We start from the raw sequence: 26,199 nt of genomic DNA on the forward strand, positions 1-26,199 counted from the left end.
GAAATGAGCTGCCTGTATCACAAAACCAGATTAGTGTTTTTCTAACTAACTATCTTTGGATTTATCTCTGGTTTTCTGGTGTTGTAATGCTGGTTTACTTTACGACAAGGCAGATCACCACGGTAACCCACTGTGTAAGGAAACATTTAGTTCACCTTATGACCAATCAGCTGACTGGACACATGTAGATGTCATTCCTAAAGATTCTTAACATGGACAAAAGTAAAAGCTTAAAATGAAGAAAAAAGTGATGAAGATTTTTATACATGAGCAGAATCACTTTGCTTTCCACGATATATATCCACTCTGATATGAAGTTAATTAGTGATTACAGTAGTTTACCAGCCTGTGTGTGGCTGGAATTGTTTTCACCTTGCGTGAGTGTGTGTCAACATAGCAAAATGTTGCCATGGAGACACCCACTGTAGCTGAACTACCACAGAAGCAGTTCTGAGTACTCTGCCGGGTGCTTATATGACTGTCTGTAGACAGATTTGTCAATGCAATATCATCACAACCAAGCAGGATGCAGTCGTGAAATTTCACAGGCGTGTAGTTGAGATCAAAATGATGGCCAGAGATGGGTGTGGTCCGAGCAAGAGCACCAGAAGCGCCGTGTTGCCATGTTGACACGTTATTTGCCAAGAAACAGGAAGTTGAGTGTACGATGTGGCTGGTATTGTTTCCCCCTTGTGAGTCTGTGTGTGTGAGTTATCATGGCAAAATGTGGTCCTGACACCCACCGAAGCAGAAACCACCACAGAAGGTTTTGAATACTCTGACAAGTGTTTCTATGTTCATCTGTCTGTCTGTGGACAGATTTTCAACATCACAATGTCACAACAGCGCCAGACGCAGTGACGATTACACTTTGACGGGTCTCATAGCTGCTGTAGTCACATCACAAGATGGTCACTAGTTTCAAACCTCATATTATATACACCGGTCATGGGTCTCATGATGCTGCATGTGAGTGGCTTGTAATTAACGCTTCTTCACATGAACACGCTCATAGCTGAACAGGAACAATCAGCTGAGAAACAGGATCAGTGAAGCAGGTAACTCAACAACAGCCAGACTAAGTTGAACTTTGTGATACAAGCCCCTGTGCATGGGTAACACAACTAGCAATCCATCAGATACAAACATCCACACACACACACACACACACACACACACACATCATGGTCTCAGTGGGGATTCTACCGTTTAAGAAGCTGCAGACTGTGGAAGTGGGATGAAGAGGAGAGTTGGGATTGAAACACCGACGTCAGAAGAAACCTCCTTGCCTATGTGTGGGTTTTTTGCACTGCTGTAATGAGATTGGTGTAAGTAGATCTTTTCTGATGAATTATGAGCGTCTTCTCTTTGCAAAATAGCAGTTCTAGGAAAAAGCTCTCACTCTGATGAGTGATATCAAAACCTAAATTTATCACCTAAAGTTATCTTTGATCCTTTCAAACTACTAAACACAACTAAACAAGAATCAGTATATTGATAAAAGCTGTACAGTCACAGTGAAATCTTTTGGTCCTAAAAGTTTCAAAAGCTCACTGCACAGAGTGAGTCACAGGACACACAAGGCTTTTGATCCATGTTCTAGCAAACACAGCATTTGCTTTTAGTTCTACAGAGATGTTCTCCCTTTTCTATACAAAGTGATACCATTCAGTAGGGTACTCAGACGTGTGCAAAATTCTAGATTAATCATGTAAACAGACAGGGATTCCCCTGTGGATTTTTGACTCTCCTTCAACGCCTGTCACAGAGGACCATGGCCACGCCGACGGCAGAGTCCGCATTTTGTCCGTACACCACTGGCAGAGGAAACGCCCTCTCCACTTCCTGCCTCAGCACCTCATTGCGGGCGAGGGCGCTCCCGCTGCCAACAATCCTGCTGACGCCCGCCCGCTGCAGACGCTCAGCAGGCATCATGGAGGTGATGTTGTCCAGGACTCCGCGGCACAGCGCCCTGGTCATGTGACCCAGAGAGAGGTTGGTGGCGGAGATGTTGGTCACCTGACCGAGGCAGAGAGGGTTGTGTCTCTCCCCCAGGATGGTAGGACTCACCCTGAGGTCGCTTGTTTCCTGATTCAGGCCGCAAAGAATCAGCTTCTCGTACAAGCAGGACTCACTCAGCTCCACACCTGTGAGGGACGAGGAGCAGCAGTTTAACGTTTGGATTAAACACACAGATTTGCGCCCGATTTGATCCCTATTTGCTCTGATGTTATGCGCATGTGGGCATCAATAACCTCACGAGATCAAGGCGGCAACGGCTTTTAGAGCCAGGCGCCGCAGCTGCTCTCCATCGATTGCCAACTTCTGGCTGTCACCTGACTGATGTGCTGACAGTCTCCAATTGGCTCTTAGTTTTGAAAACAAACATCACATGTTTGCACTGTTTAACACTGGATATATTATATTGTCTTACGTTGTGCACTTAAGTTTTAATCTGTTAACAAACATACATTTTGTGGCTAATAGTAATAATAATAAAGGTCATATCTATACATGTATGACTTTTCAAGCAAGCAGTTACAAAGTGTTTTACAAGGAAGACCACAGAACAGAGGATCATTTAACAGGAGGGTGATCTCTTCTCCTTCACGTTCCACGGCGATCAAAAAAGCTCTTTATTTCTTCAGCTGTGAGCATGGTCTGCTGACTGCAGGTAGGCTACAGATGATCTGACAGGATGTAAATATTTCTGTCGCTTCCTGTATCTTCTCTGAAGGCTGCTGGTGTATGTGATGCAGAGAAGACGTGTTGCTTGAGTATATTTCAGTGTGAACAGTCTGCTGGTCACGGCATATTTAACCGTTCATCTAGCAGGCAGTTTGCGGTACATACTGATTATGAATATGTAGAAAACACATCTGGGGTTTGAAATGGATCATGCAGTCATTTTGCATCTGCAAAGCCCTGCTTTAATAGTTTTAGATTTAGATAAGATTTGGGAGTTTGAAGAGGCGCCATTTATCATTTGATCTTGCATACATCTAGCTAGGCTAATTAATTTCTTGTCTTTCTTGGTTATTTTCAGAATTAAAGCTCAAACGATATTAAAAGTCTACAGCCATGCTAGCAGCAGAGGCTGTGCTTTGACCCAGCTCTGTTTTGAGCTAAATGCTAATGTCAGCCTGCACAATAACAATGCTAACATGCTGAAGTTTATCATGTTCACTATCTTAGTTTAGGATGTTAGCATGCTATCCGAAACACAAAGTACAGCTGAGGCTGAGGGGAATACCATTAGTTTTGAAGGTATTCTTTCATAAACAGAATTTTGGACCTGATGATGGCACTAAATGAAAAGTCAGAAGATCATCAAACTACTAACAGTTCATCCTGGCAATCTATCCAGGAGTTGTTGTGATACTTTAGTGTGGAACAAAGTGGTGAATCTACCGGCCAAAAGCCCCTGTGAACTACACTGCTTAATGTGGATAAAAATACATACCAAGCTCTTTCATCCAGGCAGTGAGCATCTCCACAAAAGTAGCAAGTACATTTCCTCCGTTGAGTGAAGCCGCCACTGCCAAGTACGAGTCTTCAAAGTAGGGGAAGTAGGAGATGGAGGAGTCAGGCTGAGGAGAGTCTGGAGGCCTGAATTCAGGCGGCATGGCGAAGGTCAGCTGGGCCGAGGTGCTGATGTTGAGAACTGTGAGAAAGATACAAACTGTCATCGAATGAACCAACAGCACCAAACGAGACATGCAAGAGACACTGATGGCAGGATCACACTTTAAGCATATGTTTTCTGTGTGTGCTCAAACTAACACATGCGTATTTACTGCTGTATACTTTGGGGTTTTTTTTTATTCACCTTTTTTTATGCTTTGCTAATATTCAATAATCATCACAGTTCTGATAAAACATTTATCATAAAAACTTAAGTGCATTAGCTGTAGTAAATTGAAGCATTAACAAGAATGGAACAGTAGAATAAATCTAATGGATGCAATATGTCATGATAGTGCTGAAATTTAATCTTCATTCTGAGGTGCACTAAATGTCAAGAGTAATGCATTCAGTACATCAAAGCTGCAGTAAGTACTTTGAGCATACACAATGTAAAACCTTCAGCCTCTCTCTCTCTCTCTCTCTCTCTCTCATCTCTTGTTCTCTGCTAAGCCCAAATGCACCAAACATGCACAGGCATTCTGCTGCCCTTGAAGCTGCGCACAGGGCTGCAATTAATGATCATTTTCATTATCTATAAATCTTCTGATTATTTTAATGATTAGTTGATTAATTGTTGGATCTATAAAATGTTAAACAATTATGAAAAACGCTCTTCACAATTTCCCAGAGCCCAAAGTGATGTCAAATTGCTTCTTTTGTCCAAACAATAGTCCAAAACCCAAAGATGCTTCATTTATAAATGAAAAGCAGAAAATAATCACATGTAAGATGTTGGATCAGAAAATGTGTTACACTGTTGCTTGAAAATGACTGAAACAATTAATCCATTATCAAAATAGTTAGCAATTAATTTTTTCAAACTGATCAAATAATTGACAAACCATTGCAGCTCTGGCAAGCTCTTACCAGCAAACCAACATCCGTTCTACACGGCTAGTTATGTCTGACGCAGAGATAAGAAAGACCACCCACCCTTAATGTCCACCCTCACTGACTCACAGACTTGGAGGCACGCTTTTTACCCACAGTTCATAGCACTGTGACAGTAAACACAGGGCTGCGAAAGGGAACCATAAATGATGGCACACTTGATTAATTCTATATGCAATAAATCACTACTCAAGTTCTCACATTTTCTCTTTAAAACAGAAATCTTTACTTAAACCACTCAGTTTATTGAATAATACTAAGCTTTTGAAACATTATGAAACCTTTTTCCCTGAAACCTCAGACTGAATATATTTCTTTGTGTATATGTAGCCCTCTTTTTGTGTCATTTGATATGTGCTGTCCAATTCCAATTTTTACCATTTTGAGCCCTTGCAACCTCTCGCACTCAAACACTATCATGTGACGTCAGGTAAAGTTAGTGAGGGTACAGGGCTTAAGTGTTTAGGGTGGACACTGGGACTGGGCCACAGAGACACGTAGAAACCAGAGACGTATTCAGTCTCAAAACAGTGCGCACCGTTTTGCTACGGTTTCCAGTTTGAATGGCACGTTTCCTCAAAACAGCACACAATGCTGCGCAATAGGCTGTGAAATATATTTTCTATCGGTTGGTGAGTGTGGCACAGGGCTTATCCAATCAGCAGCAACGTGTATGTAAACACTGCTGTATGCAATTCAGCACTGTTTCTGTTTAAATGAACATTTTGCTACATTTTATCAGAGCAAAATATGACAAAGATGACCCTTGTTTGTACAGAGTCACTGTGATTGGCTAGTTATGTTCCAGCAAATCCTGACTGGTTGTTTGATTTAAACCGGGTTCAGTTTTTTTAAAACCTACATACAAAGGGGCGGCCCTTACAGTCAGTTTTTTTTATGGAACTCTGCAATTAAATTTGATTAGTGCCTTGCACTATACATAATGAGTTGTTTCAGGCAGAATTATAATGAGATAATTTGCCTACTGCAGCTTTAAGTGTGATCCTGGCCTTAGAGAGAGACTAGACTTCCTGTTTCACCTGCATCTGTCCGTGCACTCATGCAGGAGTAGACAGAGCACTGGAAGTCTCCCAGGGCGGCACCTACTGGCGTACCAGCGGGGATACCATGCCAGTCAGAGCACGTCTGTCCCGCCACGCCACCAGATGGCACACAGTGAGGAAGCAGGTGCAAAGGGAAGCCGGCGCCCTTCAGACTGGAGCATGCACACACAGAGCGGCTTGTTATGTAGGTTAGGCATAACAACTCTGACACTGTATGTCTGTAAAGAACTGTACAAATTGTTTAGTGATTATTCCAATCATGCATAACACTTTTCATGCACTTAGTTCTTGAACTGATGCCACTTATCAGGAAAATGTTCTGAAAACTTAATCAGAGAAATGAGCTGTTATTAAAACAGGAAGTTCTGCACTTTACATACATGTCTATGTTCCACTGGTTGGAGGAGGTGTTGAAGTAACCCCAGCTGGCTGCGTTCTGAGGCGTCATCACACACCCGTCCAACCCACACAGCATGGACACCACATAGTCGTGGATGGTGCCTGCGACCGTGAAGTCCTTCAGGAATTCCGGCCTGCAGTGAAACTACACCACGTTTAGGGATCACAAAACCAAGTGTCAGGTCCTCATTGAGTTTTTAAAAAAGTGTGTGCTCCTGACCTGTGTCTCATGTACCAGAAGATCGTTGCACAGCCGAACCCCGTTGCTACGCTGAGATGTGAGTCCGGCTTTGGAAGAGACGAGAGGAAGTCACTACTGCAGCGCCCGTCCTGCCAAGTGATCAGCTGACTGGTGTCTCCAGCTGTGAAGAAGTCCCCTTTGGACCAATCACAACCTGCAAAGGGAAAGAAATACAGAAAAAATATGACAGACTTTAAGTTCAACCTCATGCAAAACATGGCAAAATAATTTATATCTGATTTAATGTTTGATTTTGTTTGGATCAACATTTTTTCACTGATGAAATCCAGACAATATCTAAATAAAAAGTAATTTATGATGACAAAAATTATTACAAAATCTATTGACATTTTGGTCATCTGGAAAAGTTTATAACACACATAAATGTTTTCGTTTCTCAACGAAGCTAAAAAGAGCACTGCTGTTCTGTACTGATTCAGTTAATTACTAATCTTAGATCGTAAATTAAAAGATTGATTGACACACTAACAATAGTACGTGTAAAGTTTCACTTTTCTTAAATTGAAACAAATACAAAATTGCATGAAGAAATATTATCTATTTAATGTTGCACATATGATGTGAAAAAGGAACAGAAGTGTAATGTTAATGTAAATGAAAGGTTAATAAGTGTTTCCTCCAAACACGCCAAAATCAACACTGGTGTGGACACAGAAACATCGCAGTCGCATTGATTTGTTCTGATTGCAAACCCATTTTCATATCAAGTTTTGGGTTCAACCAGCAGAGGGCAGCATTACGACAGAGGTACTTTACAATGGGCTCACCAGGTTTCTGTGTAAGAGAGAATCTATGCACACAGAAAACCTTGTGATTTCAGTGCACCTCTGCCAAGCTCCTCAGTTCATTATTAAAATGCATCTAAAAGGTCATGATCTGTATCACAGACATGATAATCAATGTAACTCAGCAGTTTGAAAACATTGCTCTCTTCTTAATAGGCTTCTTCCAAATGCCCATGACTATTATTGATTAATGTTCTTCTAAAGCGTCTAAAGAGTCTGGCAAAACATTATGGGAATTGTTGTCCAAATCAAACTGTGAATTGTTTCCGGACACTCTAAAGACAGAAGGTACTTCATAAGTTGTATACTGAAGCAGTGCTGTTTTGTTTTTTGCATATGCTTTGGTTAACATCCATCTCCCAAGCTGATAAAGCCCCTTTGAATTTGAATCTGTATGTACATGCTCTACAGAATCAGATTTTTATCAGCTTCATCCAGAAGAATCACACTTATTACATTAACTGATCTGTGATGATGAAAACTACACACAGTATGAAATAACCCTTTGCTTTGATTAGATTAATTAATTCTTGATATATACTTCTATATACTTCCTTGATGTGGAATTTAATCTCCATTAGAGCTGCATGATATGGCAAAAAAATCATATTGCAATTATTTTGATTATTTTGTGATTTAAATATTTTGATCAACTGTAAAGCCCTAATCTCCATCATGTGAGTTCGTATTGAGAGTTGTCAAACAATACAATATGTAAACATGCTGGAAACACTGCTGTTGTTGTTGGTCTGCAGTCTCCACCCTAACAGATCAATTAGAGGAGCTCTTTGAAAACAGCTCATCTCAACTCAGGATCTGTAATCATGTTCTGATGCCACTGTTTCATTTCAGTGTATTGGGCTGTTTATGTACTTGTCTTCACTTGTTCTGTAATCATTTCATTGCACAATTTAAAAAAAAAAACTTAGTCAAATCATTTTAATACTTAAATTATTTTTTACCACTTGCCAAACCCAGTTTACTTGCTCTGTGCAAGTGCACAATCTTTATTGTTGAGACCTGATTGTGTTTATATTTTGTGAAAACACCAACAGTCATCCCTACAATATTGCTAATGTTTATAAATGCTGATACTGAGGTATTTTGTCAAAATATTGTGATATTTGATTTTTTTTTTTCCATATCGCCCAGCTCTACTGTGAATGTTTTATTAATATATCTGATGTTTTTGGATTAATTTTACTGCTGCGGTAATGTGGATGCAGATCAGACCTGGGCAAAATGCGGCCCACTGAACGGTTTCACGTGGCCCACAAGGCCATCGTGGAAATACCAAAAATTTAAAAAGTTAATAGCTTTTAGCTTACCATCAAACCTTTATTTTGATAGGGGACAGTGTCATGTTCATTGGTAATGATCATGAACTCCATCTTTTATATTAAACTGTAATTTCTTTCACTCAGTGCTGTACATCCATGTTGTTTATGTTGTTTTGTTCTACTTTTGTTGGTACTATCATTGCAGCCTGTATGCAGTATCCATGTGGTACACTGTCAAACATGTTTTGGACATTGCAAACAAAATAATTCAACATGGCAATTCAGAAGGGGTGACCAACAGAGGAAGTGTAGAACACTTATAACTAATTTATATACTGTTGGTAGTTTAATCTTTTCATATTCTAGTTAGAATTTGAAGTTTATCCTTATTTGGGAGCCAGGATCATCAGACCAACTTGCTCTGTAAATAGTCTCTCTTTACAATCTCTTGCTGTTTCCTCTCTGATTGTTTTAACACTTCAAATGAACCGCTAAATTAAGAAATCACTTTATCTTCTGTATTTCAGCTGTTGTTGCACAGTGTAGCACGCATGTTGTGAAATGCGAGAGTTTGCACATATGCATGCACGCAGGTAGTGGCAGTCTTACCGCCCTTTGCCCTCCAGAATAACACCCCGTGCATCTGTCCGGACAGCCCGATGCTGCTGACCTGCTGCAGTTTGTCTCGGGGCAGCAGCCTCATGCACCGGTTCAGACTGTCTATGATCCGGCCAGTGTGCTGCTCTTTGGCCTGTGTGGCGTGGACACATAACAAACAGGACAGGACAGTTAGTGTGGCTGAGCAGCTGCGTGAAGTTGTGAGGCACGTGAACTCACCTTTATCCCGCTGTCGTCGATTATATCTGACGTTGTGGGCAAAGAGTGACTCGCAGCCACTTCCCTGGAGCCCGTTTCTAATAAAACGACTTTCACCGAAGTGGTGCCCACGTCTATGCCCAGGATATAAGCAGACATTGCGCCCAATGACTACTCTACTGTGTGCTTTGCCCCTCCGTTGTAGCTACATCAGCACGACAAGGCAAAGTAAGACTGATGCGTTCAGGCTATAGTAGGAAAAAGGATTTAGCAATTTTAGTTGGAGGTTATGACACCCAGTCCCAACAAATTAATTCCACGCCTACAGTATTAAAGAAATCTGTAATTAAATATGATTGATGAACTCTGTCTGATCAAAGTTTTTTGAACAATTTCAGAATAAATCTTGTGTTTATCCACAAATGTAAATTCAGTGGGTCTACCTCTTTCCTGTTTTTTTAAGTTAGCTCAGTTAATATGTAGGTGCCATAAATACTCAGATCACTTTAAAGCTATGAGGACTGTGCCATTCTATGCAACCTCCATAACCTTACAGGACTGTAGAGCATTTTGGACTGAAGTTGAGAGCCTTTTTCACAAAGCATATTTTCAAGGAATTTTATTGTCCATGGATATTTTGCTTACATCTGTGCCAATAACTTTGTAGATGATTACATACAAAACATGAGAGTCATGATGCAAAATTCCTGTTGTAAGTCAGGATGACTTATGTTAACCTAGAAACACCTTTACCCTATTAAGACTTTGAATGTCCTACTCTTTAATGGTCTTGAAACGCACCACACCGTCGCCTCCTTTCTGATGATTCCGCTATTCCCACAATGCACTGCGGGAGGAGCATGGCCGACTCTTGTCTTGGGGTGTCATCCAAACGAGAATGAGTACGCTGTTTCTGAGCCATATCAGCTGACATTCCTTTAAAACGATTGTAATATTCCTTTCTCTGAAGTTAATCTTACAGATTATGTTTGTGTAACCGCGCTGTGAGGAGCCGACCGACGAGTCTCTGCGTTTATCTCCGGTGAGAATCTGTCATCCGTTACCGTCAATGGAGACCGAGCTAATGATGCTAATCTGTTAGCCCCACTGGTGATAAGGTTAAAATAAAACAGTTACATGTGCAACCAAGCTATACAGGGTTATGTAGCATTACATTTACTATAAAAATTAGGCTCTACTTACTGTATTTATCTGTCTTGTACGCTGTTTTTGGTGCTTTTATGTGGCTATTTCTGTCGCCAGAGCCAGGATTTAAATGTAGGTATTAGCTATTTTCCCTTGTTTCACTGATGTCCGCAGTTAAGTTAACATTAACCTAAGCAACGGTGACTGACAGCTTTTCTTTTTGTCACTCACGTTAGGTTGCATTACTTGTTGTGCTCTTCATCCATCTAGATTGCCTTGGTGTTAACTGTGAGTTTAGTAGATAAAGCCCGTAGGTCTGCCTTCTCTTCAGTATTATGGCACTTGGTGGCACATGGCAGAAGGTCAAAGTGCTAAATAATACGTGTGGAAAAATTCAACAGAAATGTCTCTCTTCAGAACTCGTGACTGGGTTACTGAGGATAATCCACAGGTCATGTTGTGAGCAGTTTAATGAATTCTTTTCTTTCCATCAAATCACAGCACAGAAGGAAGCGTGCATCTACTCATCGATGAAAGGCTTGTGATAGTGACAGTGAGGGCTGTACATACAAACGATATCCTCCTTGGTTGAGTTTTACTTCTCATACATGAGTCAATGCATGCTTCTATCAGCGATACAGTTGAGTGTAGAAAGAAAGTAGTTCCTACGTTAAACTGCTCAAAACAAGGTCTGTGGATTCTCAAGAGACATTGCTGTTGTCAAATGTATTTTGTAAGCAGAGTGTCATCTATTATATTTGCAAGACGGCACGCACCTCTAACAGCCAGTATCTGCAAAATCCTGCATATATATCAAAGCAATATAGATGGATAAACAGCGCTACAGGTACGAGGAAAAATATGTATTTATTTTTGATATGGCAGTGAACTGTCCTATAATGCATCTGTTGAAATGTACATTGAATGCATCACATTAACATTAGACTGACTGGCATTCTTAAAGCTGGTATAAATGAGCTTTTCCATTGCAGTAATGGTTTTGTTTACTAGTTGCTGAACAAGCATTAAGACAGTGTAAACACACAAGTTCTCACATTCACAATATTGCATAAGTATAATAATAAGTCTTAGTGTCAAATGCCATTATTAAAAGTTAAAGTAGTCCTTATGCAGCAGACTGTCTTTTTCATGAAGCTAATTGAGGTGGAACTGATTTTAAATAGAGCCGCAATGATTAATCAATTGTTAAATTAATTGCCATTTATTGTATAATCAGTTTGAGTAATTTAAGAAGAAAGTCAAAATTTTCTGACAGCTTCTTAAATTTCAATATTTTTTTGATTCTTTACACCTTTATGACAGTGAACTGAATATCACTGCTGATTGATACTTTTCAGCTTATTCTGACATTTTATAGATCAAACAACTATTCATTTTTTAATCGAGGAAACAGTTAAATCAATTCTGAAAATAAGTTGTTTGCAGCCCTTTTTTTAACGTCATTATTTATTGTTATGTCGTTCAATCAGTGCATTGCATGTTATTATCTCGTATGTTTTGTATATAGAATCTTAAACTGCAAAGAAACTAGTCTCCATAGTATAAAGTAGCATATTATATAATATAATTGAGTGTTTCAAAACTATATTTGCATACAGATTTTTTTTTTTTTTTAAATCTCTGTTGTATTGTAAATATGTATGAATCTCTCCTGAAACAGCAGCACCTACCTGTGACAGCTGACCAGAGCCAAGATGGCAGGAGTTGTAGCCAAGCGCGAGGGACCACAGTTCATCAGTGAAGTAGCTGTGAGGGGAAATGCCGCCGTGCTGGACTACTGCCGCACCTCTGTATCAGCTCTGTCCGGAGCAACAGCTGGCATCCTGGGGCTGACGGGACTGTATGGCTTTATTTTTTATTTCCTCTCCGCGTTTCTCCTCTCCCTGCTGCTCATTCTGAAGGCCGGACGACGGTGGAACAAATTCTTTAAATCACGGCGACTGCTTTTCACCGGGGGCCTTGTTGGAGGTCTTTTCACCTACATCCTGTTTTGGACTTTCCTGTATGGGATGGTGCATGTGTACTAAAAATGATCTATCACAAATAACCCTGAATTAATCCTATCTAATGCTATGTAAACCAATAACATTGTCTGTCCTGCTGTTTGTAGATAAGCCATTAGTGAAAGTTTTAGTGTAACATAGATCAAAACAATATCCACACAACTGTAAGCACTTGGCATTACATTTCATGTACAATCCTGTGGTTAAATTATAACAGATCTGATTACCAAGTGAAATAAACACACCTGTACAACTTGTCTGTGTACATTATTAATCAGTTTGTCTGTCAGGTAGTGTCATTGGCTGACATCATGAAATCGACATGACAAATACATTTGTTTCCAACAGTAAAGGCCATTCAATAAATAGAAACGGGAAGAACAAACTGGTAGGAAGAAGGAGTCCATGCACTTCAACATCTTGCACCATTCATTAACAACCAGCCATTACATCAGCGCAGTGCCATATTACGGCTGCATTCCACAGCTTCACAAATACATTCTGTTGTAAGATTGTGTTGTAGCCATTGCATGACCGACTCGACACACAGCAGTGTTCAGCAGGAGCCTACACTCTACCAACAATAGCAACAATTAAGACCGTTCACACATTTTCTTACATATTGTTTAAGTACAGTTTCTTGAAAAGCCTTTTCTCTGTGCATTCATGCTTACAAAATCATTTTTCTCATGACCAAACACTGAAATTAGAGGGTGTTTTGCAGATTGATTCGGCAGAAATAATTCTGTTTTCTGTGCTAGTCTGCAATGTTTATTTTACTCATCCAAGCCAATATTTGAGGTCCATGGGCAAAATTTGGAATAATATGAATTTGTAATGAATCTATCATGTCTATTGTTTTTTTCTTTTTACCTTATTTTAATTATTTTAATATATTTTTTAAATAATTTAATAAGATGACAAAAATACAAACTCAGGCCCATCATATATTATTACATGATACATAAATCGAACTAAAAATGATGCTTAATTAGTCTGATCAACAGCCAATAAAGCTCATTGATTTTATGAAATGAAACAAAGACACAATAAATTCTTTGCATTTGTAGAGACGGAATTGGCCAACAGCAGGTAATTCACATAAAGGGAAAATGGGGCACTTTTCTTGTTGATGTCCAGTCAGTGTTTGACAGTAAATTCTAGAGCTGGCTATTAGTTTACAGAGACAGAGGTTCATGTGTGTCACTTTGATTAGAGAGAGCCAGTTTCCACCATTGATGGGTGATGTGCTTGAATGGCGAGAGGGAGATATATATATATTTATTAAGAAATTAAATGAGAGATTGTTAAATTAAAATGTAATCTACAAACCAATTCAGATTTAAAAATTAAAGTATTTGTTGAATATGAGTATTCAACTGCAGCAATAAAATTCTCAGTGTGTGCTATATTGACCCAGAAAACTGAGTTGTCCTGTTCATGAAGCTGGCAGTGCCTACATGACTTGAAATCTGAACTGAAATATCCTGTAGTTCAACATTAACATATGATAATTAATTGCTTCAACTGACCACATTTACCACCAACACTGACTGGACATCCATATGAAAAGTGCCTAATTTTCCTTTTAAAGCCTTTAAAGACGAATCTCTATCACTGTCACAGTACTTTTGCATATCATTATTTATGGACCTGTTTTAGTCTCCCACATCCCACCTTTGGATCCTGACCCAGCCACTGCAAACCACCTCTCTCTGTAACTACAGCAGCACTCTGGCCCACTAACACAATCTGGAACATTTACATTTCTCTGGACCAACTTATCTTCAGTCAGGGCAAGCATCAATCAGGCTAGTGGCATGCCAGCAGCCGTGCCAGAAGGTGAGAAGTGGACATCGGTCCGACTTTTGGTTCCACCTCTTGCAACAAAACCGAAGACCACTGCGGGTGATTTGTCTTGCTCTGCCTGCGAACTTAATTGTATGAGGAGAAGGTGATGTGATGCTTTGGCTCTGCACCTTGAGGAGAGAGAATGGCAGAGTATCGCTGTCCCGTGTTGCGTGGAATGGTGGGACCCCGACTGTCCACGGGCAGCTGGCTCTCTGCAGTGGGAGAAGTGGGATCAGTTTCCTCAGGCTTTTTGGAGGAGTTGGCATCTGCTTTATCTGCAGCTGGTTTCTTGGATCTCCTTTCCCTGTGTCCTGCCTTCCCGTCCTTGGGTTTGTTCCGGTCTCTCCTGTTACATAAATGTGATGATCAAGCTTTGGAAAACGATTGATTCTAAAAACTCTGTTATATTAGTTTGTGTAAATACAGTCAATCATACTTGAAGTTGATGATTTCAAACTTCCTCTCGCGGTAGAAGGAGCTGGTGTTCATCATGTACAGCAGTATCATGTCACATGCAAAGGCTCCCTGAAAGAAAGAGAAATAATATCAACTGGATTTTCACAAGCTGCAGAGAATCATGATTTTTGTTCCTGATGATCATCTATAACCCTCTAGTGGCACTGTGATATGATCTTTTTGAAGCTTAAAGGGAAAGTTTGGATTTTTTGAAGTGGGGTTTTATGAGCTACTTATCAATAGTCAGTGTATTACCTACAGTAGATGGAGGTCAGCATGCCCCCAGTTTGGAGAAGCAGCAAGAGTACTGGTGGAAAAGGCTAAGCAATGTACTGCTGTGGACAGGGTCAGAAGCAAAACCTAAAAAAAAGTCAGTATCAGTATTAAACTGAGACTATTTCATAACCAGTTAAAACTCCTTGTAGTAGCTTTAAGTGTACACTATATGTAGAATATTTTCACTGCTTTATCTTGCTGTCAGGCAGCCTTTCCAGACAGGAAATCACCATTATACAAGCCAAAATATCACAGGAGTTGCTTACCTTGATTTCTGTGTTAGTTCAGATTCAGATGCACAGAAGTCACACAATAACACAAATAAATTAACAGACCGAGGCACTGTTAGACCATGACCTCCGTGTTCTATGAGATAAAATTACTGTTTTAGCCAAAAGACTCTGGCTGCTTTGGAGGAAGTGATATTGGGCTTATATAGTGGTGGTCTCCTGTCTGAAAAGGCTGCCTGACAGCAAGGTTAAGCAGTGAAAATATTCACCGGTTATGAAACAGCCTCAGTTTAATACTTAAAACTCTATAGGAGCTACATAAGCAAACGAGACCATCTGCAAGTTCTTAATGTTTCCCACTATGCTAATTCTCCTTGAAATCAGATAAAACAAGTCTGTTTACATTTTCCCGGGCAAAGTTAGAGTGAGTCATATGTTAGCCAGTTAAAAGGAAGATTTCTCTGGTGATGATTTTATTTTTGACATTATATTTTGTGGTTATTATGGTGTCCACAGGGGTCTCTAAAATCAACATAATATGAAAATTCCTTGTAGTAGCTTTAAACTGACATTGATCTTTTTAAGGTGGGTCTTCTTTAAGTGGCTAAAATAGGTTTTGCTGCTGACCCTGTTGATAGCAGTACATTGGTTAGCTTCTCATACTAGTACTCCTGCTGCCACCATAACCTGGGGGCATGCTGACTGCCATCTACTGTAGGTAATACACTGACTGCAGATAAGTACCTCATACAACCCCATTTGAAATAAACCAAAGTATCAATTGAAGGCATCACAGTACTAACAACAATCATCTACTGACATATAAACATGATATTATAGTAAATTACTCACTGCACCCAGCAGAGCAACACCCGAACCAATGGCAATTATTGTGGGAACGATATTGAATTTCCCAGCCTGAAAAACAATAACAGGAATTGATTGCAAGTCTTTTTCTGGAATCTTCTTTCTTAGAAAAAAAAAAAAACACTCATATCACTGCTGTACCTGGCCATTGATCATAATATCAAAGCGAATCCCATACACTTTATACAGAGTGCGATAGGTTTCACCATTCTGATCCTTGTAATACCTGGTATATCTGTAGGAGGAAGTTGATATAAGGTGTAAAAGACAAATATAAAGCATGTTAGACATGGAGAGCAGAGAATGGGCAGCAGACTGACTGATTTATGTCTTGTTAAATGCCTGAGGGGACATACCTGAAGTTGTATCCTGATGTGACCGAGTTATTCAAGTTCATATCCAAACGGGTGAAGCTGTACTCTGGATTACACCGTGAAGAGTCCTTATCCAGGTCACAGTTCCACTCAATAATAATACCCACAGACCCACCCTGATGGACAAAAAGCAGACACTGTTAATATTAATGAAGCCTCACACACATATTACTGCACCTCTTGGTTATACTAACACACATTACGTTAGTTTCCTTAAATTCTAAATTGTTAATGTCTGTTTATTCTTTAAAGAACTTGAACATCCACACAGGTGTTTTCAGTTTTTATATTTTTGGGTCACCCCATTCTTGTGAACATGACACCTCAAGAACACCTTGAGGGAATTTCTTCAAATCTGGCACAAACATCTACATGGACTCAATTTAAATTTTGGTGGTAAAAAATTTCACCAAACAAAAGACATTTTTCAGGCCATAACTCAACAATTCTAAAGCTAATTAAGATAATATTTCACATAAATGTCTAATATGATATTAGAAGTAGTAGAGAGTAAGTGGTTACATGTAACTGCGTGTAACTTGCATGTATTGTAATTAAATCACAAAATGAATGTAACTGCAACCTGTTACAGTTGCTGAGAAAAAATAAATTCATAATACTATTTTCGGGTTGTCTACTGAGTGGACTTCTCTAGTTTATTCATAAGATACAGTGAGCACAACTCGTGCCTTTGTATGTTAAAAATGAATTTTGCAGAAATCCATTTTGATCACTAACTTTTCTTTTTACTTTAGTCTAACATGGCTCTCATCTTCTATAATCCAGCTTTAGGTTCAGTCCAAAGACTGTGGTTGTTTGTTGTCAGACAACTGGACTGTGTTTTACCCTGATGCACAGGGATGCACTTGTTTTGTGCTCTGCATTGATGAATTTGAATTAATTAGAAAAGTTTTCCCCAACACCACGGAAACACAGAAACAGACCATCCCATTATAGAGCTAATCAAGTGGCTTTGATTTCATGGAATATTTGCATTATTGAATAACAACAGGAAGCATTAAGGGAGAAAAAAGCAGAGAAGGGTGACAAATGCACAGGATCTAGACTGGAGATGTTGCAGTAGCAGCCAGTTTGTCCTCCTCCAGTTTCCAGAACAGTCTTTCCACCCAATGATCTTAAGACATCTACCATCATAGACTGATGCCTCTGTTATGATTCTCTTCAACATACCTGTCACACATCCTTGTCAATAATAGTTGTGATTAGCAAAAAGAAGTGCAATGACATGCAGCTAAAACGAAATTTCCGTAATTTATAAAAGTGATGGTCTATTGTGTTTTATTATAAATTGTCAAGAGGCCAGGGACTGAAATCACTCCAACACATACAGTCTTATCCTTCCTAAGTCCCACCCTGTTTTGCTCTGTGGTCCAGTAACAGCTGAGTAGCTTGGTACTCAGTTTAATATTTTTAAGGATGGCATGACCCGCCCTACTCGGCCTCTGATTTGCTTACCCTAATTTTCTCAGCCTAATCTCCTCATGCCTAAACCCAGCCGATGAAGGGAATTAATACTAGACAATCAAAGAGAGTAGGGCAGGTCTTGGCACGTGGTGGAACCTGATGATAGTTAAAATATGTTGCTAGGAGTCCTGTATGGTATATATGTATATGTAAGCTTAAGAGATTTTAATGTTTTGTTCTGCAACATAAAATACAACAGTAAATACTGCACTCTTTTACATGTCTTTAAAAAGGCAGTTGCTAATAAGTAGCTAAATGAGACTACAGTTGTTGTCGTGAACATTAACCACTGGTCACTTGGCAGTGGTGACGTTGAGTCATGCGACTGTTCGTAGCCTAACATTAGCTTTTCACTTCTGACATTTGCATATATGCTTCACAAACTATTAAAATTGTGTTAACTTGTGAAGATTATCTTGCTGAACAAAACATGTCAGTATCGTATGGAGCTCATTTTCTGCACTAATCCAAAATCGAGTAAAAAAAAAAAAAGTGGAGGGAACCAGAACAATGGTAATTCCCACTATATTGGAGTACAGAGCAAAAAAAAGCAGGACTTAGAAAAGGTCTTTGTACCTTAACAGCCATCTCCTGGAAGTCATGTCCAGTCCAGCTGACCAGATCCCCGAGGCGGAAGATGGGGCAGTACAGATGGGTCTCTTTGTCATAAGTGCATCTTTTCAGGTAGCTGTCATCAGAGGTGTCAAGGACGTTGGACCTAGCAGGCCAGGTCAAAACAGCAGACATGAAGCCCATGTATCAAATGTCAGATTTTCAGGAACTATGGAAACCAGTTTGATTTTCACACTGAGCACCATGTACCATTATGTTTGTCTATTGAAACAACCAATTTCCCACTGAAGTTAAAAGATGAAATGCTGGAGAGACGGAAACAGATGAAGAGCCACCTGATCCTGTCAACTTAGAGTCACAGAATTCTGTCAACTTCTCATATTGGCTCTGACCTTTCAGTCTTTATCTTAGACACCATTACTGATAAACCTTAAAAAAAACTCTTACCCTGTCTCTCATAATCTCTTAATACCAGTTTAGAATGCAGAATTTGGCAAGATGCACGACACTTTATCTAACCTTGACTGATTTTGAGTTCAGGATTCTGAGTAAAAAGTCTTCAACACACAACTACAGCCAGATGTACAGCATATCTATGTCAATCAACTCTCAGCATTACACCCTCTGATGCTAGTGTAACTGAATGTGTCACACTATAAAATGTGTATGTTGCCAGCCACATGGAGTGACACCCATTAAGAGGGATTTGTATTACCACCCAATCTCCAGTAAGCATAAGCAAATCAAGATTAGTGCGGAAACATGGGAGAGATGGCTGTGTAATTAGAACAGGATCCTGACTGATGAATTAGCCGCAGCTTGTGGCATCTCTCTGCTTTCCTGCAAGACTTGAACTGACAACAGCAGAGAAGACAGCACAGCACGGCTCCCTGGGCAAGCCCCATCTGATCTGACACCTGTCCAGGGCAAGTCCTGCTGTCAAGGACGTCTCAGATGACTGTTTCACTGTCTCACTGAGTGCAATGCACAGGCTGGTATAAATAGAAAGCTCTCTGCACCCTAAAGTTATTTCAAGCAGCCATTGGAGTATGTATATCCCTCAGCTCACTCAGTGATCTGTGTCATGATGCCCTGAAACCATAGGCACACCGGCACTCAGCACCACTTACAGACACTTACTTGGAGAATTCAAACTTGGGGAACCTGATGAAATTCTTGATGTAGATGGTGAAGTTTTCGGCTTCACTTAGTAAGGGCACCCTGGAAGTGAAAAAGACAGGCAGCTGTGTGAGGGTAAAAAAAAAAACAAAACAAGTGGAGCTGACAGGCTGTATTAGTAATAAATAGAACCTGTGAAATATCTCCGTCCCTTTGAGGGATCAGAGTGAGTGTCAGAGTAGTAGCACAAAATGGCAAATTTCCAAAGTTCTGCAAGAGAGGAAGAGGTCTCACGCGGGTCTCTTGCTGTATTCAACAGGACACCAGGCATGAATCTCACAGGTTCCAGTGCTGTTTAAACACAAGCCCGTCTTGATTCCTGATGGACAAAGCAAAGATTCTTTGCTGCTTCAACAGAGTTTATACCAAAATAAAACAAATTGGACTATTTTTGTTCATGTATGTACTGTTGTGTGTGGAAGAGCAGCACACCAGAAAAAGAAAAACAGGTCATTATAATGTTCTAATGTGACAAGTTTATTGTTATAACAGGATGTTTTGCACATTATAACAAGATATTTTCATGTTTTAAAAAGATATTTTCATGTTGTTACAACATACAACTTTTCACAATCTAACAAGAAGCTTTTCTTGAAATCAGCAAAATACTATTTATCATGTTATAATGTGAAAAGTCTGTAATAACATGAAAACCTATATTGTTTTTTGTATTGTTTGATCTGACCTAGTAATTTGATTGGGCAAGAGAGAGATTCTGTGAGTGCTGATATAGAGTATAACAGCACTGAGACTTTCAATGACATGTATCACTCTGATTTGCAGGCTTTCTAATAGCTGTTACAAAAGTTACATTAACAGGATGGCTACACTGAACACATAATGGATGTGGACCATTTGCCTCCATTATAAATATAATCAATGAAACTAGCTACACTGGTCATGTACTGAATATCAGCACAGCTTATATTTGCTGATATTAGGTACAACAGCACTCCGTCTCGTATGATATTGCTTTAACGGCGTGATCTTATGAAACAAAGAAAGAAATATTAACAATATATTTTTTCTTGCTATAACGTTAAGCTTTTTATAACAATAATGTATCATAACAAGATAAATAGTACATTGTTATAAAAAGAAATGTTTATTAAGATAAGATTTTATGTCGAAATAATGTGAAAATATCTTGATATAACGTGAAAAACATCTTGTTACAACAAAAAACGGTTACAACATGAAACTGGTGTTATTTTTCTGGTGTGAGCTGTCATACTTGTGTGATGAAACACGTATAATATATACCAATGATAAATTAATCATTGGAATATAATAACTTCCAAGTCGTAGCCAAAACATGTCATTAATTATCCATATGGTCTATGTGACAAATATTAAATTTGTGTAAGACAGTACATATGCAAGACTACACTTATAAAATGAGATGTAACTAGCCGTAAATAAAGTAAACCTGTCACTCAGACTAAAACCTATAAACTATTCACATTTTGGGTTGTTAAACTATTACAAAGGAAACAATAATCCCACTCACCATGTCCAGCTATGACAGACTCCCCCTCCATGCAGTCAGCATCACTTTCACATCGTCCATGTGGCACCTTGATACTCTGTGAGACAAAACAAACGCTGCTGGATATGAAAACGCAATTATGCAGTAATCTGGCACAGTGCAACCTAGAGTTATTTCAGATACTAGGTTGGAAAACAAACACAATTAAAAGTGCTAATACTTCCTCCTCTGTATACTCACCTCAGCACAGTAGCCCAGCCTCTGATTGGGGGTCTCTATGTAATTTGTTACAATGAAGAACACCTGCTCACCCTACAAAATAAAATTAGATCCAGACAGTGAGATCAAGGAGCTAAAGGTTAAACGAATTACACACCTAAGAAGTTCAATATTGTTAAATGTGCTGAGACAGATGCTGAGGTTAATGACATCCACTGAAACAGACACTCAACAGTCACATAATCTCTCTTGGCAGGAGTGTAACTGAACAGGGCTCTAACATCAATACTGAAAGCTGAGAACGTCTTTTTTCATATTTTCAATAGATAGATAGATAGATAGATAGATAGATAGATAGACTTACATTCGGAGGTATGACGTAATCCTCAGCGCTCCACAGGTGAAAGCCAGTCTCAGAGCTGTTGGTCAGTGTAACACCTTTAAGCTTGGTGATGACGGAGCTCTGGATGGCTTGTTCTTTCTCCTGATAACCTTTCTTCACCACAAAGACCCACCTGAGACATTCATACAAACGTCACAATGGATTAGTTTTGGAGCCTTGCTTTGAATAAGAGCCCAACTGATCCTGGATTTTTGGGGCCAATGCTGATACCGATCAGCGTGGGGGAAAAAAATCTGATATCGATATATTGGCCAATAACTTTAAATAAGTATTAATAAAAATACATTATTAGAACAAATATAAAATATAAAAATAAATAAATAAAAGCAATGGTCCTCCTGTGTTAATCTTTCATACACACAGATTTGGTCTTGTGCATGCCAACAATTTAAAAGCAGAGTCAGTAGGATTTGTTGAGTTGTTCGTAAATGCATCTGGACGTCAAAAACCAATGTTTGGGTTTGGTGAAACATCCCAAGTACAGCAAAACAATGAGGAAAAAAAGCAATTTAACAACAGTACGCACATAACAGTCATTAAGCATGTGGCAGATGAAAGGAGGGATGTTAATGTGTAATTGTATCCTAGACTGCATATCTGCTATATACTGAACTATTTTGGAACAATTTTGCACTCACACATGCATCTGACGTGAGAGGAACATCTAATGAGCAATATGCACAAAAATTGAGTTTTTCCACAGCAGCCATTTTGACATTAGTAGGTTTACACAGGTGTTACCAGTGATAAACTAAAGCTCCATTCCTCTCAGCTCAGGGGCCTGCAAGCTTTATGATCAACAGAGCCATTTTTGGTCCAAAAATAAATAAATAAATAAATAAATAAAAATTAAAATAATAATAATTAAAAAAAAAAAACATCTGTCTGGAGACGCAACAATTAAATTCTCTTTTTTTTCCTGAGGACTTTTTTATTTGGTATCCATAGCTAGCTAACGGAGACTCAAGAAGATGAGTCACCACCAACATTTAGAGTAAAAGGCACTGAGCTGTAGACATAGTCTACAACACATATTTTTATTGACAAAATATTAAAATGATTTATTGATTGATTGATTTTTTTTATAGCTGAAGAATATAAGAATCATTTAACACTGTAAATTTTTTTGTAAAATTTTTGAGTTTTAAGCCCAACTCAAACTTTTCAATTTGGTGAAAAGGTTTTGATTGAAAATCTAGAATTTTTCATTCACTTTCACTTCAATGCTTTTCCTCAATCATTTTTAAACACAATTTTGGGGGGGGTTCTAAACACAAAGATTTAAGTTTATCTAAAGAAGAAGAGTAAATTAGCTCAACAATACATTAGTTGTTGATAAAACATTTTCAAAACGCAAGAATTTGAGTTGGGCTCACATCTTAAAGATTTTGCAGTAGGTTGCTTAGATCAAACAGTGCCAGTGGGCTGCTGTTGTGATTGCTGGCTCACTGGAAAGGCTCTGTTACACTAAATGGAACGGAACCTTAATTAGTCTCATTGGTATCACCTGTTTTATCCCACCGTTTCATGCCAGTATGGCTGCCGAGAAGTCTCATGACATGGCAACAAAATCAGAGCAGATGAACATGCATGCGGACAGCCCTCTCTATGATGGCATGAAGCCAACTGCAGCCACTAAATTTGTCATCTTAAAGTTGGAAATAACTTTCAGAAACGGTTGTAAAGGTCAACCCAGATACTATCGACTCTCACCACACCGTCCCTGTCACCTGCTCAGATTTCATCGTTTCTCTGACATACATCAGCACAGTGACATCACACAGTGAGGGCTGGGATAGGACATTAATGAATTCACCGACACAAACCCTTTCACAGACACAACCATATGATTAAAAACCGGAAAACTCTGCGGCGCTGCCACTTTAACAACAGCAACAAAGTCAAGACTTTGGCGAGCTCAACTATTTTTAACTTTGTGAATCACTGTCTAAAAGGTGACTTTAGCCCATGCATTGCAGCTCACCCGATTATGTATCCCAGCACGGCCAGCTGATAGAGTCTGAATAATATTCCGATCCTCCTGTTTTCGGCGATGACATATTTCTCAGTCTTGTAGTTGAGGAGAGAGAAGAAGAAGCCCCCCCAGCCTGCCATTCCTCCTGCACGGTGAAGCCGAGTGAGACGGACAGACAAGACAGACAGCAGTCCACAGGCTCCCAGCTGATATACAACTGCTTCACTTGACATGCGACCAACGGGCAAATCCATTGAGAGAGAGGGGCTGCAAAAGCACCGACACGTCTCTTCTGAAACACCACTACCAGACTGCTTGAAGGAAATGTTAATATCATGTTTAGTTTGATGTCAGATTTATTTTTACTTAATGAAAACTTTAAAGCATTGATAAAAAACTGTAAATTCACAAAGATTTTATAGTGATCCTGTATATTAATGCCTATATTCCTGTATATATATATATGTCCTACTTTCAACAATAAGGTTACTGCAATTATTTTTTTGTTGGAAATACAAACTAAAAATGTTTGTAGGCAGTGTCAGGCAAAGGGAGGGGTGGGTGGGAATATGCTAATTAGTTCTGCACACAATCTACTATGTGCAGTAAACACACGTTATAATCACCAGTGTGAATGATTTAGCGGCATCTAGTGGTGAGTTTGCAGATTGCAAACACCTCGTCTCACTCTTCCAATCCAAGAGTGTAGGAGAATCTACAGTGGCATAAGATTCTTATTTTCAGGTGATTATTCACTCATGAAAACATAATTCTGAATATTATATTTCATTTCCGCAATTTCTGACAATAGATCTCCATAAATCTTACACACTGGACCTTTAATACAATTGAGTTAGATTTATCATTGCACTTCTACAACATTGTTGGACTCAAGATGGACAGTTTTATAAAAGATAAAAATCAATGCAGTGAAACCAGAGATACGGTAGTTTTTTACTCGACACATTCTTCTTCAGCATCAACACCTGGTGCCTACATTACCCACAAGGCCACCAGACCATGGACGGCTGGGTTAGAGTTTCGGGTGTGTTATGCAAGTAGTGGTTAATGTAGCCTCAAACCGCTAACCTCAAGCAGAGATGAGGAGTGGGTTACAGAGATCTGAGGACTTCTCTTCTTTCTCCACACCTCCAGATTTTTTTCATTTTCAAACTTGTAGTCTTTGGACCCAACTGACACTGAATTACTCAGACTTACACAGATCCCTCTGGAGCCACGAAAGGCTTTTGACAACTTTTTCACACACACAGTAGAATTCCCCAAAGCCTGTAAACAGACTTTGATATGTGAAATTGGTGGAGTTTCCCTTTATAGAGTGAGACACACAATATGCATTTCATTTAGTCAGTGATCTTTTTCATCTTTCACACTTTCCCTATATCTTTATACATTTTATTGATAGAGTTTTTTCACAGCAGTCATAATGATGTGAAATAGCAGGTAAAAAAAAATCAATTTCAATTAATGAAATCGATAATGTATAGTTATATACGTTCATCAAGTGATGGCCTCATCACTCAGATTAATTCCGATCACTTTTCTGTGACACGTTCATCAGCTATCTCAGGAATGGCTTCACATCTATTTGCAGCGTAGGATGCTGAGTAGAAAGTCTGTCCTTCAAACACAGGACACAGGTTCATGTCCCATCTGAGGTTTTCTTTAGCAACACACTGCAGTTCCTGTATGCTTCAGTGCTGTTGCTTAGTAGATGATGCTGGCATACTAGCTAAGGCCTCAGCAACTTTTTTTTCTTTTATTACTGGTTGTCTATATGACTATATTCCATGGATCTCTGTTTGAAGGAGGCCTCTCAACTACAGGGGTCTGGACCTAACCTCCTGCTGGCCAGTTGTCTGCTTTGCCAAGTTGGTAATTCATCTTTGATCAGATCTGTCATCACTGACAGTAAGAAAACTTTGACTTTAGAATAATTCCATTTGGTAATCAAGTATCATCCATAATGCCCCATTAAGCACAATCCTCTGCACTGTATTTTAGGCCTGTATGCTGCCTCAGCTGAATTTAACAGATAAAACAAAATCCTTAGTCTTCTATTGCACTGTACATTGTTATCAATCTTGTAGCCTTGGCTAGATGATGTCAAACCATCTATTTCCATTTGATTTGATAACATTTTACAACTGCTCCTGCTGGTAAGGCTCACACTTTTTCTTCTCTTTACTGGAGAAGACTTTGCTGGAAACATTAAGATTTTGTAACTTTGGCTCCCAACTGATTCCCAAAGGGTAAAATCCATATATTCATTATCATTTAATCGTTGTTATAGTTATAATATAGATGATCATGATGTATATCTATGTTGTTTTTAATGCCCTTTTTTGTCTTTAAGGTTGTCTGGGTATAGTATTAATTTTTATGTGCCATTCTGTTTTAGGGCTACATTAATGTATAAAATAATAATAAAAATTATGACAATAAAATGA

At 39.1% G+C, this 26,199-nt stretch overlaps 3 protein-coding genes across 4 annotated transcripts; 1 reads left to right on the forward strand and 2 right to left on the reverse strand.

Moving 5' to 3' along the window:
* Nucleotides 1–1,476: 1,476 nt before the first annotated feature.
* shpk (sedoheptulokinase) lies at nt 1,477–9,403 on the reverse strand. Its single transcript, XM_084730791.1, has 7 exons — nt 9,206–9,403; nt 8,978–9,119; nt 6,262–6,436; nt 6,023–6,175; nt 5,619–5,794; nt 3,464–3,664; nt 1,477–2,147 (listed from the first exon to the last, which is right to left on the reverse strand). The coding sequence occupies exons 1-7, from the start codon at nt 9,341–9,343 to the stop codon at nt 1,753–1,755; spliced, it is 1,380 nt and encodes a 459-aa protein (XP_084586917.1). The 5' UTR covers nt 9,344–9,403; the 3' UTR covers nt 1,477–1,752.
* A 605-nt stretch (nt 9,404–10,008) lies between these two features.
* On the forward strand, nt 10,009–12,611 carry emc6 (ER membrane protein complex subunit 6). 2 transcript variants are annotated; one of them, XM_084730794.1, is made up of 2 exons: nt 10,009–10,226; nt 12,015–12,611. In XM_084730794.1, the coding sequence occupies exon 2, from the start codon at nt 12,046–12,048 to the stop codon at nt 12,376–12,378; it is 333 nt and encodes a 110-aa protein (XP_084586920.1). In that variant the 5' UTR covers nt 10,009–10,226; nt 12,015–12,045; the 3' UTR covers nt 12,379–12,611. The 2 variants fall into 2 exon arrangements, with proteins under 2 accessions (XP_084586920.1, XP_084586919.1); XM_084730793.1 differs by having other exon boundaries at nt 10,010–10,226; nt 12,012–12,611.
* Nucleotides 12,612–12,765: 154 nt separating this feature from the next.
* p2rx5 (purinergic receptor P2X, ligand-gated ion channel, 5) lies at nt 12,766–24,022 on the reverse strand. Its single transcript, XM_084730792.1, has 12 exons — nt 23,741–24,022; nt 21,718–21,868; nt 21,375–21,446; nt 21,156–21,231; nt 19,880–19,964; nt 19,607–19,687; nt 18,470–18,611; nt 16,391–16,524; nt 16,176–16,269; nt 16,020–16,085; nt 14,642–14,730; nt 12,766–14,551 (listed from the first exon to the last, which is right to left on the reverse strand). Exons 1-12 carry the CDS (start codon nt 23,983–23,985, stop codon nt 14,290–14,292), a joined length of 1,497 nt encoding a protein of 498 aa, XP_084586918.1. The 5' UTR covers nt 23,986–24,022; the 3' UTR covers nt 12,766–14,289.
* Nucleotides 24,023–26,199: the final 2,177 nt, after the last annotated feature.

The sequence above is a fragment of the Lutjanus erythropterus genome, chromosome 11 (genome assembly GCF_056507025.1).
Source record: "Lutjanus erythropterus isolate fLutEry1 chromosome 11, fLutEry1.hap2, whole genome shotgun sequence".
In the NCBI taxonomy this organism is placed as follows: Eukaryota; Metazoa; Chordata; class Actinopteri; order Lutjaniformes; family Lutjanidae; genus Lutjanus; species Lutjanus erythropterus.

Excerpts from the sequence above, each read along its gene's own strand:
- p2rx5 (XM_084730792.1), bottom strand. The coding sequence starts at position 23,985 with ATGGATTTGCCCGTTGGTCGCATGTCAAGTGAAGCAGTTGTATATCAG. Across the intron at positions 21,869-23,740 it reads GTGCTGGGATACATAATCGG|GTGGGTCTTTGTGGTGAAGA; the intron begins GTGAGCTGCAAT and ends TGAATGTCTCAG. Across the intron at positions 16,086-16,175 it reads ATATTATGATCAATGGCCAG|GCTGGGAAATTCAATATCGT; the intron begins GTACAGCAGTGA and ends ATTGTTTTTCAG.
- emc6 (XM_084730794.1), top strand. The coding sequence starts at position 12,046 with ATGGCAGGAGTTGTAGCCAAGCGCGAGGGACCACAGTTCATCAGTGAA.
- shpk (XM_084730791.1), bottom strand. The coding sequence starts at position 9,343 with ATGTCTGCTTATATCCTGGGCATAGACGTGGGCACCACTTCGGTGAAA. Across the intron at positions 6,437-8,977 it reads ATTCTGGAGGGCAAAGGGCG|GTTGTGATTGGTCCAAAGGG; the intron begins GTAAGACTGCCA and ends TTCCCTTTGCAG. Across the intron at positions 3,665-5,618 it reads GAGTGCACGGACAGATGCAG|TTCTCAACATCAGCACCTCG; the intron begins GTGAAACAGGAA and ends TCTTTCTCACAG.